Source organism: Dromiciops gliroides, chromosome 2, assembly GCF_019393635.1.
Source record: "Dromiciops gliroides isolate mDroGli1 chromosome 2, mDroGli1.pri, whole genome shotgun sequence".
Lineage (NCBI taxonomy): Eukaryota > Metazoa > Chordata > Mammalia > Microbiotheria > Microbiotheriidae > Dromiciops > Dromiciops gliroides.
The window spans coordinates 69633336-69648453 of record NC_057862.1 but is presented as its reverse complement, the minus strand read 5'-3'; the positions used below and the strand labels follow the sequence as shown (position 1 = coordinate 69648453).

At 38.6% G+C, this 15118-nt stretch overlaps 1 protein-coding gene across 1 annotated transcript in view; it reads left to right on the top strand.

Annotated features, from left to right (window-relative positions):
* The window catches only part of LOC122742070 (annexin A8), a 34900-nt gene extending 22006 nt beyond the window's left edge, over positions 1 to 12894 (top strand). The window contains exons 11-13 of the mRNA XM_043986052.1: positions 685 to 743; positions 4997 to 5119; positions 12059 to 12894. Coding sequence (XP_043841987.1) covers positions 685 to 743; positions 4997 to 5119; positions 12059 to 12118 — 242 coding nt within the window. The 3' untranslated portion in view covers positions 12119 to 12894. The remainder of the gene's footprint in view (positions 1 to 684; positions 744 to 4996; positions 5120 to 12058) is intronic.
* Positions 12895 to 15118: the final 2224 nt, after the last annotated feature.

The following is a 15118-nucleotide window of genomic DNA, read 5'->3' as shown; positions in this document are numbered from 1 at the left end:
AGTCTCTCCCATTTTACAACTGGGGTCATCTTCTAAGAGAAAACTTTCTGAAGTCGTATTTTAGGGGGCATCTAGGTGGGGCAATGGATAAAGCACCGGCCCTGGATTCAGGAAGACTTGTGTTCAAATCCAACCACAGAAGCTTACTAGCTGTGTGACTCTGGACAAGTCACTTAACCCTCATTGTCCTGCAAAAAAAAAGAAAAGAAAAGAAAAAAGAAAGAAAGAATGAAGTCATATTTTAAAGATAGCTCAGCTTAGATGATCAAGGCCATACTTAGCATGATATAGACTCTTTTTTTTCTTTTCTTTTCTTTTTTTTATGGGGCAATAGGGTTAAGTGACTTGCCCAGGGTCACACAGCCAGTAAGTGTCAAGTGTCTGAGGCCGGATTTGAACTCAGGAACTCCTGAATCCAGGGCCGGTGCTTTATCCACTGCGCCACCTAGCTGCCCCCATGATATAGACTCTTGAAAGTTATATCCATGAAATCAACCACTGGTATCTTTCATCATGATAAAATACTGCAAGGAACCAGTAATCCTAGAATCAAGGGTATATATTTCTGGAAGGCAAGCTGAGAGGGCCCCAGTTCCCATATATTCATAGGATATTCAAATTTCACACTTGGGCAATATCACATATCACTTCCAAAGGATTAACAGAACCTTTCCCTTTGTCTAGTAAAGTGCACCCGGAACATTCACAGTTACTTTGCAGAGAGACTGTACTATTCCATGAAGGTGAGAGACTACACTAATAATTTAGCCTATCAACCTCTTCCAAGTCACTAGATGCTGGGTCTTATTGGGAAAAATCAAGTATAATCATTCTGGGTTGGGGTTTGGGTTTTTTTGTTGTTGTTTTGGGGGTTGTTTGTTTTTTTAGCTGTGAGCCTCTTCAGTCAACAAAATAATCTTTCTTTTATCTAAATTCTATTTATTCAATGTTCTTTTATTTTCCAAGGAGACATTTTGAGTAAAAATAGTTGAACTCTTGATTGGTAACCAATGCTTACTGATCAGTTAAGCATTTATTAGTCACTTACCATACGCTAGGCCCTGTGGCAGGGCTGAAGTTATAAAGCCAAAAGTCCTTGCCTTAAACAAACTGACATGGTAGGGAAAGGTAAATGCAAAGGAAGGATGAAGTATATTTTATATAGATAGTATAAACAAAATAAATACAAGGTAATCTTGCTGAAACCTGTTCACATCTACCATATGCCTCTCTGTTTCCCCTTGAGTAAACTTCAAGTTAAACTGCAACACAAGTTGGATATCCAGCTTCTATACCTTTACATTGTAACTTTTTAAACTCTTGCTCAACATTGTCAATCTTTTTTTTCTTTTTACCAGACCTTTATTTTTTCAAATTACATGTAAAGATAGATTTCAACATGCACTTTTGTAAGATTTTGAGTACCAAATTTTTCTCTCCCCCTCTTCCTTCCCCCCTCCCTAAGCCAGCTAGCAATCTGATATAGGTTATACATTACAATCAGGTTAAACATATTTCCACATTAGTCATGCTGTAAGAGAAGAGTCATAACTAAAGCGAAAAAACAAAAGAAAGAAGAAACAACAAAAAAGCAACAACAAAAGTGAAAATAATATGCTTCGATCTTCGTTCAAACACCATAGTTCTTTTTTCTGTATGTGGAGAGTATTTTCCTTCATCTTCAATCTTTTCGACCTCCTCATTTTAGCAGAAACTCTGTTATTTACCTAATCCCCTATAAACTTCTCCACTAGAGTATCTCTTTTCCTCACTGTCTATAACTTACAGGGCCAGTGAAAAAGAAAAAAAAGGTGGGGATAATGGAATGGATAAACAAATTGTGGGATGGGATTATGATGGAACACTATTGTGCTAAAAGAAATGATAAACAGGATGCTATCAGAAAAACCTGGAAAGACTTAGATGAGCTGATGCAAAGTGAAATGTACTGTATACAAAATAACAGCATTATTGTAAAATGATCTGCTGTGAATGACAGTTATTTTCAGCAAAACAATGATTCAAGACAACTCTGAAGGACTTATGAAAAACACAATCCATCTACAGGGAAAGAACTGGTGGTATCTGAATACATATTAAAACATAATTTTTTTGTTAGTTCTGTGGTAAAAAAAAAAAAATTAAAGTTTTTAACAGTCGGTTAGGATAACTGAAAGACGCCAGTTTTTGAAGGACCACCCTTTCGGGGAGGAGACCAATGGCATGAACTACGCACGCCAGTCTGCCTGCTGCGCACGTTAGACTGCCTGCTAGCACTCCACTTCCAGGGTGCGAGCTTAAAAGGCAAGGAGAGAACGGAAGTGGGATGTTTTTTCCTGCTCTGCTGGTCTCCTGACTGCGCTGCACAGGTTGATGCTGACGAGAGTTCGACTGGACCCGACTCGCGGTTAGCAGCAGCACGTGCTTGACACAGTCTCTCTCTCTCCCCAAAGGTGGCCTTCGGCTTTTGATGAGTTTTATACGGAATATAGACTAAGCTTAGACTTAAGACGATTTGTATTGTATTTCTACTTTCCTATCCTTCTAATCAACATCACCTTCTGACTACCATACAATAAAAGCTCTAACTAGAAAACCAGAAGCTTCTTCCATTTACTAGTCTGGGAGATAAATTAAGGGAAAGGTTAAAGAGGGGAGATTTATGATCTAATATCCAATTTTAAATCTCACAGTTCCTTTTTCTAAAGTTTTTTTGTCTGTTTTCTTTCACAACCTGACTAATGTGGAAATGTTTTACATGACTACACATGTATAACTTACAATGAATTGCTTGAGTTCTTAAGGGAGGGTGGTAAGGGAGGGAGAAAGAGAATTTGAAATACAAAGTTTTAAAAATTGATGTTAAAATTTGTTTTTACATGTAATTTGGGAAAAAATAAAATTCTAAATAAATGGGAAAAAATAAATTTTAAAAACTTTTAAAAAACCAATCCCCCTAAGGTAGAAGCAACCCCCCCCAAAAAAGGTGGGGATACATGTTGTTCCCCAAAGCTTTTTCCAGACCATTAATTCATAGTGTACAACCATTTATTCAGCCTCCCATGTTTTTAATCTTGGAATTATCTTTGATTCTTCTCTCTCTCTCTCTCTCTCTCTCTCTCTCTCTCTCTCTCTCTCTCTCTCACCTCTCTCACCTCTCCTAGGCAAATAATTACCAAGTCTAATTGATTCCACTCCTGTTATACCTCTCACATTTGTCCTCTCTTCCCTATTTCCATTGCCTCCATTCTCATGCAAGCCTTTATTATCACCTACCTAGACTGTTGCTTTAGGATCCTAACAGGTGTTCTCCTCCCCTCTCGGTTCTGTATCCCTCCTAACCATGCTTCACCTGATTGCTAGACAAATATTTCTTAAACATAGATATTGGTAGGTCCTTTATATGCTCAAAAATCATATGACTTACCAAGTAAAGTTCAAATTTTTCTGCCTTGCATTTAGGACTCTCAATAATGTCACACTGCCTTTCCAGGCTTGTCTCATTTTACTTCTCTGCCCCCTGAATATGCTACATACCCTCTTGCCTTTGTGCTTTACTGTTTCCTCTTCTGTTTTTTTTTTATTTCTACCCAACCTTTATAGTTAATTTTAAATGCTACCTTCTGCAGAAAACCTTTTCTGAACCCCAAAGGGAATGACTTTCATCAGTGGAGTTTATATAACACTTTGTTTTCTTACTCTCTAATATACTTACAATAACATTTGAGTGTTATTGTTATATATATTTTTGTCTGTTTCCCCTGCTAGACTGTCAGCTCTATTGAGGGCAGGAATCATGTATTATTTAAATTTTATACCTCTCCAACCAATAAGCAGAGTACTCTAACCTGGGAGTAATTTAACTATTTGTTAAATGAGTAAGTTAACAGAATTAAACTAACTTCCTCAGATAGTGATGTATCTCACAAAAATAATACTTATTATCATTAATGAGGGGAATAGATTGTTATAGAAATCTTGTTCCATTTCACAACTATTTGTTATCCTTTCAGTTTCATCTACAAATGTGCTTGAGGAGATCTGGTTTAGCCAGATTATTTTTTAAAGTTGCTAACCTGGAAAGATGGGAAATAGATAGATGCAAAGAAATTAACTCTGATTATCATTATCCCTCTGAGAAATTTAACCAGTGTAAAAATAGTCATCACAATAAGACCTCCCCAAAAGTCCTCAGCCAAAAAAATGTGATTTCTTTGCCTAGAAGATGGATATAACTGCCAAGGACAATATTAGTTTAGAGTGCAAACTCATTTCCAATGCATTATTGACAAGTATGATAGAAAGAAGCTGTATTACTTCATAAAATAACAAAAAGTCATTGAGGGAAAAATGAGTATACAAAAAAGTGTCATGAGACCTAAGGCAGATCTCAAGAGCATTTGTAGATGAAATTGAAAGGAGGATAACAAATAGTTGTGAAATGGAACAGGGTTTCTATAATAATCTATTCCCCTCATTAATGATAATAACAATGCCATTTTGTGAGGTGCATCACTATGTGAGGAAGCAGAAATGGCAATTAAGATGAAATTAGGGAAAACAATTTGACTATTCCAAGAAAAATAAGCATAAACCCCATCAGACAGTATTCCATTAGGCTCAAATTAAGCTGGTATTACCCATACCATAGGAAGGTTTTATTTGTAAAATAACAGGTAAAGGTATCCTCAGATGTCATCTATTATTTTCAGACCTTGAGTAATATACATTTCTCACATAACTTATTAACAACAAGTAGAATCTTCAAAATTTTACTTTTAAAAAAGAGAGAGTTGTTCAAATTTAATGAGATCTTATTAGTAGGAAGAAGAAATCATGCAGGGTGATATTTACATTACATAAACAATTTTCAATCCTATATTTCAAGACGCTTATAGAAATGTTCATTAACTAAAGACTAAATGGAAACCTAATAAGTTTCTCTCTCTTTTGAAAATGCCAGAAGTGATATCTATTTTGTAATTATTTAACCCAGGGATTAGGAACTTGGGATGGTACACTGATCCGAAATATTGTTTCAAGGAGTGAAATCGACTTAAACCTCATCAAGAAAGAGTTTAAGAAGTTGTATGGGAAGTCTCTTTCTAGCATGATCATGGTGAGTAAATCTTTATTCTCTGCCCACATAATTTACTGTAGTTATGCACGCAGATGTGGTTATGTCATACCTCCTATCAAAAATCTGGGCTCTCTATCGCCTTCCAAGTAATAATCAAATTCTTCTTCCTTCTGGTGCCATGAAGAACAAATCCAATTCCTCTTCCATGAGAGAGCCCTTCAAAATACCTCCTTGTTTTTACTACTTACTGCAGGCATCTGTGAAAACATACCCAAAAGGGCTTTTGACTAAACCTTAGGGTTTGAAACAGTAGCAGCATCTCAGCATCCATGTTCTTTTCAATTAATTCATCAGGTAACTTTGGAATTCCCACCAATAAAGTCCTAAATAAGGCATTTTTAAAAATTTGTCACTAGTTCCTGGAGCAAATTTTATTTAGCTTGGACTCTCTAAAAGAGTGAGTGAATGAATTATCAATGAACCATGAATTTAGATTGTTGTTGTTCAGTCATACCTGACTCTTCATGACCCATTTTGGGATTTCTTGGTAGACAGACTGGAATGGTTGGCCATTTCTTTCTCCAGCTCGCTTTAACGATGAGGAAAATGATGCAGAGTTAAGTGACCTGACAAGGGTCACACAGCTAGTAAGTGTCTGAGGTCAGATTTGAACTCAGAAAAAAATGAGTCCTTTAAGTCCATGTCTATCCACTGCACCACCTAGCTGCCCTGAATTTCGTTTGGGTTGCCTCAAAGTCTTTGATGTGTCCTTAGTGTATGAATTTGTACCCCAAAACATTTTTTTAATTATTCAATTGTCCCCTACATTAAGAACTTTAAATTTTAGATACATGGGGTTATACTCTAGGATAAAACAGTCAGAAACTGGAACATAGATTGCTATCTTCTAAAGTATTTTGTCCCAGAAATGAACTTACATTACCCTTCAATATTTGAGAACAAGCACTGTCTTTTTTTAGATAAAATGGAAAGTCTTCCCTGGGACAGTGATAAGTAATCAGTCCTAAGAGATTTAATTCTAAGAGTCAGTTCCAAGAAACCCACATTATTGTGCAAACAATATTTATGATAATCTGGCAAAGAAGTCCCTGAGCCCTCTGCTTCTCATTACCAAGCCAACTCTCTTGCCATTTTTGATCGTAGAACTTGCCACTCAAATAAAGAATTCTCTACTGGGAAAACCAAAAGACTGACCCCAATGACCCTCTTGGAAGCATGCTGGCCAAAGCAGATAAGAGGAAGATTTCATTAAAAGGAAAAGACTTACCAGAGCAATGCTAAATATCCCCTTACAGTCCCAGTCTAGCCATCACAAAATATCAGTCAGAACGAATTTCAGAAGTCATCTGCTCAGGGCAGCTAGGTGGCACAGTGGATAAAGCACCAGCCCTGGATTCAGGAGGAACTGAGTTCAAATGTGACCTCAGACACTTGACACTTACTAGCTGTGTGACCCTGAGCAAGTCACTTAACCCCCATTGCCCCGCAAAAAAAAAAAAAGGTCATCCACCCAAAAGTCAGAGCAGAATCAACCTCTACCTCCTTAAAGATGGTCATCCAGTCTTTACCTGAAGGCTTCTTTTTTTTTTAATTAAATTTTATTTTATTTTATTTTTAGTGAGGCAATTGGGGTTAAGTGACTTGCCCAGGGTCACACAGCTAGTAAGTGTTAAGTGTCTGAGGCCAGATTTGAACTCAGGTACTCCTGACTCCAGGGCCGGTGCTCTATCCACTGTGCCACCTAGCTGCCCCAACCTGAAGGCTTCTAATGAGGGGAAACCCACTACCTTCCAGGTAGCCTATTTCACTCCTATGCTCTGGTTTTAAGAAGCTTTTTCTTCCCTCAGTGTGAGCTCTAGCAGGTAGGAGCCCAAGCAGGGATGGCCCCTTATTGAAGCTCTTCTCCCTCTCTTCACTGTCCACACTTAAGCTCACTCAGGAGCAGGGACTCTGTGTCACACACAGAATTACTGAATCTCAGAGCTGGAAAGGACCTCACAAGACATCTGGTTTAAGCCTTATCTCACTAATGCCATGCAAAGTTCTACATCCTACTGGCTAAGAAGTTATTTGACATTCACTTGAAGTCTTAAAGTGAGGGGGCATCCCCTAGCTCCCAATTGTAGCCCATTTAATTTTTAGATAGCTCTAGTTATTAGAAAGTTTTCCCATGTGCTGTACAGACACAACACATACTGGCTCCCTAGCCTTCATAAGAGTACACCATTCTGATCTTATTTACAGATAAGGGGACCAAAATTTCATCCCAATCTAGGTCTTCCTCCTCCTTCTCCCCAAGACAGTTGAGCATCCTCTGCCCAAGGTCCTATGTCCTACCGGTCCAGGACCTCACAAGGCTTCTAAGTTATCATTCTTACTTAGACACTTGGACAAGACTCATAAAATTATTCCCTTCTAAAGTGAGGCTGAGTCCACAAGAGCTTCACACTTGAGTATGAATGGTCGTTGGGCCCACAGCCATGCTACATCACCTGGAGGAGGGGAAGGGGGAGCTGAGAGCTCAGAATCTTCTGACTGAGCAGAAATGTAAAAAAAACCAAAAAAACAAAAACAAAAAAAATCACCAAAAACCCATTGCTAATACATTAAGGCTTAAGTGAGGTCTTCCCTGAATCAGGAGCAGCTTAGTGGTACAGTAGAGAGAATGCTGGGCCTGGAATCAGGAAGACCCAACTTTAAATCTGGCCTCAAACACTTACTCAATGTGTGACTCTGGGCAAGTCATCTAACTTCTCTTTTCCTCAGTTTCCTCATCTGAACATGAGGATAATAATAGCACCCACCTCCCAAAATTATTGTAAGGATCAAATGAGATAATAATTGCAAAGCACTTAGCATAATGCCTGCCACATAGTAAACATGATATAAATGTTAGCTATCATTATTATTGAGCTACTTTTAGCCACTGATCTGAAATAAATGCATACACATACATGTATATGCATACAAACATACACATGCACATACATACACACATACATGCATGGGTGCGTGCACGCACACACATACAGACCCCTTTGTAACCTCCCCGGGCATACTTGCACACATTAAACCTATAGTTACTATAAACTTTAGTTTTCAATAGTAAACTTAATAACTATTAGTTGAATTAATGAATAGGGGGGAAAAAGTAGTATCCTTTTCCCCAGAATACATATGAAGCCTTTCACTTGGAAACAGATCTAAAGATTCATCACGTGAACATTCCTCAAAGAAAATCTCATTAGATAAAGGCTCTCTCTTCTAATATACAATGTCAGCTTCTGCTGTCTTGATTAATGAGCCTCCTTTAGGGATCTGGAATGAATATCAATTTTCTGATCAAACTTGTGATGAATATCTCCCCCTCGCCCTTTTTCTTCTCCCCTGATCTGAAGAAAATATACAAGATGGAGAAGGAGAGAAGGAAAAGGATCACTTCAGACATCTCCTCACATAGCTAAAATGATGCTTATATCTATGACCTAAATGCCAGGCCATTTTTCCCCCAATTGACTTGCCTGGGTACACCAAGTTAATTGGTAGTTGAAATAAATAGGTAGTTACTAGATCTCTAAGTAAAGTTGTTTCTCTCCACCTCCTCCAAAGTACAACCTGAATCAAACTGGGCAGATGCTAGGGATGGCCTTTAACTAATGATGTAGATAGTAGCTCACATTTATAAAGCACTTTCCTTTTTTGGCAATGACTTTCTGGTAGTCAGTGAAAATACCAATATCCCCTTTTGTAGATAAAGACTCTGAGGCCCTGAGTTTAAAAGCCATTTGACTAAAATCACACCATTAACAAGCAGCAGCCCTGGTATTTGAAGGAAGACCTTCTGACTTTGAGCACAATACTATTTCCACCAATATTAGGTTGCTTTTAAATGAATTTACCAAGTACCAATTGGACATCTACAAGGACAAAATAGCTCCATCTGCTCAGCTTGTCCCTGATAATTGTTAGTGGTAATGACTGAGTGGCCTCTAAAAGGCCCTTCTAGACTTGGGGCTCACTGGTTATCAATATCCTGAGTTGTTGTTGCTGCTGCTGGTAGCAACGGTGGTGGTGATTATTATTATTATTATGGTGGCAGTGGCAATGGTGATGATGTGTGGTATATATAGTGGTAGATGTAATGGGTGGTGCTAGTGGGTGGTTCTTGTTCATGGTTGTGGTGGTAGTGATGGTAGTGGTATAGCTGAACACACTGAGTATATGATTGGGGTGGAAGTAGAGGGTATCAATATGATAACATGAAACACATTCTAACAGAGAACAAGTCAGCTTTCCTAACCATCCTTCATTCAACAAATTAGGACACAAAAGACATTACCCCAGTTTGTGGGTGAACTCTCTGTTTATCTCTGGTGCTTTACTATAAACATTAAAGGTTATCTTTAATTCGAGTGAGAACCCTTTAGTTTTGGAGAAGCTTTCTATTTAGCTTGGAAACAAAGCATGCTTTTTGATTTAGCATAGTCACCTGTCTTGTTTTTAATATCAGTTATCTAAACCTTAATAACCAGAAACTAATTCATGATTTGACTAATCCAGGTATACTTTGGGAGATTTCCTCACTCCCTTGACTTATAACCCCCTCCCAAGAAGCCTCAGACAATATGCTGAAACTGGCTCCTCGCTTAGAAGCATGGATTTTACAAAATTATAGGCTTTTTAATGAAAAGAAAAAGGAAAACAAAACCAAAATTTTTCAGCTAGAAACCAGTAATCTCAAACATCTATGTATTCTCCAGAATTTTTTACAGCCCTGATATAAGAATTCCATTAGCACAAATTTCTCCCTTCAGGTTCTCTCATGGGATTCTACTCCCTAATTGTCCCCACTTTGGAGAAGTCTTGAAGAATAAGTGTTTTCTCTCTTCGCTTCCACTCTGTCTCTCTCATTGTGTATCTGTCTTTTTCTTTGTGTGTCTTTGTCTCTGTTTTTCTCTATACATGTCTTTGCCTCTCTTTCTCTATGTATGTGTGTCTGTCTTTCACTGTCCTTGTCTTTGTGTGTGTCAGTCTCTATTTATGTCCCTTTCTTGTGTTCCTGTCTCTTTCTCAGTTTCTCTCTGCTTCTCTCTTCTTCTCTGCGTTTCTGCCTCTCTCTATGTCTGTCTCAGTCTCTGTCTCTTTCTCTCTGTCTCTGTGTGTGTCTCTCTCTGTGTGTCTCTGTTTCTGTCTCTGCATGTGCCCACTGTCTCTATTTGTCTATGAGTCTCTGGCTGGCATCTCTGCCTGTCTCTGTCTCCCTCCCTCTCTCCTCTCTATCTCCCCTCAACTTCCTGTGTATCCTCATGATAATAAGGCCACAAGACCTTTATTTACCAATAGACAAGTGAGGGCTGATTCTATTAGTTTTTATTGTCTAGTTGTTCGGTCAATTTGGTGTTGGAATTGAATATTCCATCTAATCCCTATTAATTTATTGGCTCCAGTTTGACAGAGTCAGAAATTATAGAATAGAAAGGAGGAAATTTTCTCTTGAGCTAAACATTCGCTTAATGAAATGCGGACTCTGGAGTTAATCTGATGCTTCTCCTTATAAAGTTCTTGTGCAAGATGATGCCAAGGAGCACCATGTAGCATGCATCTATCAACAAAACACAGCATTTGGCTAACAGAGAGTATAATATCAAACCCTTAGAATTCTTTGTCCAAGGAGGATCATAAGATTTTTTTTCTCTACCCGATTAAATATATCCACTTTCTTCTGCTTGAACCAGAACACATTCTCTCTTCTTTCTACTTTCTCCTCCCTCCCCCCCTCCCCCACCGCTCCATCTATAGTATAAGGTTTACTTATCCATCTTCTCACATCAGTGATGAGAAAAATGATTATTTCTCTCTTATATTTAATAACTAATTATTGAATTAGGAACAAGGTTTTCCCCCTTTTATACTTCCTCATTCAGAAATCAGCCCTTGTAGGTTATTCAGGAAGACTTTGAAGTGCAGGGCTGACTCAGACCTGTTCAAAAGATAAAGTTAGGTGAGTTGATGGATTCCAGCCCATAGTGTTTTGCTCTGACAGGTCTGGGGAAATGTGGATTCTCCCTTTTGTCAAACAGGTGATATGGACACAGATAGTTCTCTTTGACCAAAACTGAGCTACCCCAGTCCCCCAGTTCCTCATTAGAATAAGCTTCCCTGTCATTATAATATTCATTCTTCTCATTAATTGTTAACCAATCAGAGTTGATTTCCACCCTCAGGAAAACCCATTCTTCCAAGGGCATATAAGCATTGAATGAGATCCATGAGGGGGATTTTGATCTAAAAGAGATGGCCAAATGACCATCCTTTGATTAATAATATGCTAGCATTGTTAATAAAATTATTAATTACCCAGAAACAATGTCTCTTGAACATCTTATATATCACAGTGGATTTCTTCACCTTGAAATTCTTCAGTTTAAGAATTTCACTGAGAGAATAAGAAAACAAATGCTAATATACTAGACTGTTTCATCAGAACAGAGACCTCTTGTCTAACCTCTAGCAACTAACACATTGCAGTCGTGTCCAACTCTTTGTACCCTATTTAGGGTTTCCTCCTTAACAAAGATATTGGAGGAGTTTGCCATTTCCTTCTCTAGCTCATTTTACAGATGAGGAACTCAGGCAAACAGGGTTAAGTGACTTGTCCAGGGTCACACAGCTAGTAAGTGTCTGAAGCCAGATTTGAACTCAGGAAGATGTGTCTTCCTGACTCCAGGCCCCATGTTCTTCCACTGAGCCACCTACCTGCCCCACGCACTCTCATCCAAACTGGACAGACTCTTGCCCAAGCTTCCAAACTCATGCAGATGTCTTCCTGATTCCAAGCCCAGTGCTCTCACCACTGTACCACCTAGTAGCCCCTAGCTGCTCTGCACATAGCTAGCACTAAATAAAGTGTGGATTGATTGATCCCTATTAACACTCATTTTCTTGATGCCCCTCCAGGGAGACACCAGTGGAGATTACAAGACAGCACTGCTGACTTTGGTGGGGAATGACTCCTGAAGCTTCCAGAGATGGAAGAGAAATGTCAGAGATGGGACATTAACACATCACAGGAAGCCATTGTTGTCAATACTGGGGAATCAGATTCAATAAGCTTATAGTTACAAAGTTTCTATTTTCTATGTTTTTGACAAAATCTCCAACCCTTTCAGGCTACTATTTCAGGCAGGAGGAAACAAATATTACCTACATATAGACTGTCAATCTATCCGCCTTCATCCCAGCTGTATATCAGACTTAATGAGGAAATCTCATGGGGCTGAATCAGTAAGAACTTAGTACTAAATACAATCACAATAGCAGGTGTCTTTGATAGCCCTCAGGTGAGCAGTGCTCCAGGTGAAACTAGCCAGAAGTCTTGAATCTGGACAATAGAATTAAATCCATTTAGTTCTAGGCAAGCTCTCACAAGGATTTAATTAGAAATGACTGAAAACAGACCATAATTATAACTACTTAAAACATTATGGATTACCACCAGTATCTTTTTTTAAAACCTTCCCCATCTAGAAATCCTAGGAGATCAGTGGAAGCTAAATTTCATGACCTGAGAAGCTTAAACTGATTTACATTATTTGCCAAATCAGCTGCAGCTGGGGGCTGAAAGGGGGGTAGAAGTGGAGCACAGAAAGGGGCTCCTGGAACCCATTAGCAATTGTTGACAGCAATTAAATTCTTAGGGAGGCTGACTGTATTTGTGACTTTAGGTGGCACTCTCTGCTAGAGAATTTCTGAATTCTCTGTTGTACTTCACAAATTAATAAAGATTTGTATATTAATGCCTAAGGGTCTTTGGGTTTGTGTCAATCACTTGCTGAAAGCTCTTTGGACTGGTCAGTAGAAATAAAAGGGTTCTGATGACATGCCCACTGGCATTCTAAAACCTTTGGACACATGATCTCTCAGGTTCTGGAAGCTTTCAAAGGTAACTAGGACTGATTTCCATTTACCTCATCATTTATAACAGTTTATACCCAACCATCTCTTATTTCATTTATCCTCACAACCATCCTGGGAGGGAAAAGGGGCATTTTCCCCATTTTATTGATGGGAAAATAGACTCAGAGATTGAATAGCTTGCCAAGAGGCAAGCTGTGAGTCCGTGGTGGAGCCCTTGATTAGAATTCAGGAACCTCTATTCAGAGAGCACTTTCTACCACACCATGTTATTTCACAAACACTCTAGAATTTCGCAGATTTGTGGTACTATGGAATGTCATCATAAAGCAATGTTGGTTGTTGCTTGTCCTTCATTCTTGCAGAGGGCCATGGTATCAGGAGGTAATATCATGACTTGTGGTGAATTGGATTTAAGTGAGGGAGAGTTATGCAAAATCACAAACATTACTCTCTCCTCCTGAGCCATCTGGGTCCAGTAGCAAGATGTCCATTTACACCAGGGTAAGTGGAGATGGCCCCAAATGTAGGGGCAGACCTTGGCCTTTTCAAGCTAAGGTCTTTCCCAGGTCTCAATAATAAACAAATAAATAAATGAATGAATAAGTGGAGGAAGGAAGGGAGGAAGGAAAGAAAGAAAGGAGTGTGGAACAGGAAGGCCCTCAGGATTTACAAGTCTGTATTGAAACAACCACCTCATATAAAATCAAACCAGTTCAATATCCCCTAGGTGATACAGTAAATAGAGCACCAGACCTAGAGTCAGGAAGATCTAGATTCAAATCCAGCCTCAAATACTTAGATGTATGGTCCTAGGGAGTCACTTAACCTCTGTTCTGCCCCAGTTTCCTCATTTGTAAAAGGGGGATAATAATAGCATCTACCTCTCAGGATTGTTGTGAAGATAAATTGAGATAATATTTGTCAAGTATTTTGCAAACCATGACTATATAAAAGCTAGTTACTATTATCATTTCTTTTATATATACATATTTCTTTTTCATGTGCCTGTTCCAATTGATCTTATATTTATTTTGTACATATTTTGTGTGTGTATACTCAGACAGACAGAGAGAGAGAGAGAGAGAGAGAGAGAGATTGACTCCCTGATAGACTGTAAGCTTCTTGAGGATGGTTTCATTTTTGTCTTTGTATCCATGGGACTTAGCATAGTGTCTGGCACCTGGATAGAGTGCTGGGCCTAGAATCAGGAAGACTCATCATCATCCTGAGTTCAAATCTGACTTCAGACACATCCTAGCTGTGTGACCCTGGGTAAGTCACTTAACCCTGTTTGCCTAAGTTCTTCATCTGTAAAATGAACTGAAGAAGGAAATGACAAACCACTCCAGTATCTTTGCCAAGAAAATCCCACATGCAGTCTGGAAGACTGAGATATGACTGAAATGACACAACCACAAATAATGTCTAGAAAGCTTACCTTGGAGCCAGGAAAACCTGGAAACCTAGAAAGCCTCTGAGACAAAAGTTAAGCAAGTGATTTAACCTCTCAATGATCTAGGCAACTTTCTAAGACTATTAAGTTGTAGAAAAGGTGCCAACCTGCATGAGTAGAGGGGGTTCTTCCTGTGGAGTTTCCCTATACTCCTGAAATCCCAAGTCCAGTCTCTATCCCTATGACTTTAACCATTTTGGGAGAGAGAGTAAGGTTCCTACTTGACCCAAGAGAGTAACCTTCATTGTAGTCCCTTCCAGGACTAAAATCTGATTCCTAAACTATTTTAAATGATCTAGAGCTGGATATAATGTAACACTATTGTGCTAGAAGAAATGATGAGCAGGCAGATTTCAGAAAAACCTGGAAAGACTTAAGTGGACTGATGCTGAGTGAAGTGAGCAGAACCAGGAGGACATTGTACACAGTAACAGTAACACTGTATGATGATCAACTGTGATTGACTTAGTTCTTCTCAGCAATACAACAATCCTAGATAATTCCAAAAGACTCACAATGGAAAATGCTCTCAACATACAGAAAAAGAACTAGGGAGTCTGAATGCAGATCAAAATATACTATTCTCACTATTTTTTTAATTTTGGTTTTGGATTTTTTTGTGACTTTTCTCTTTTGTTCTATTTCTC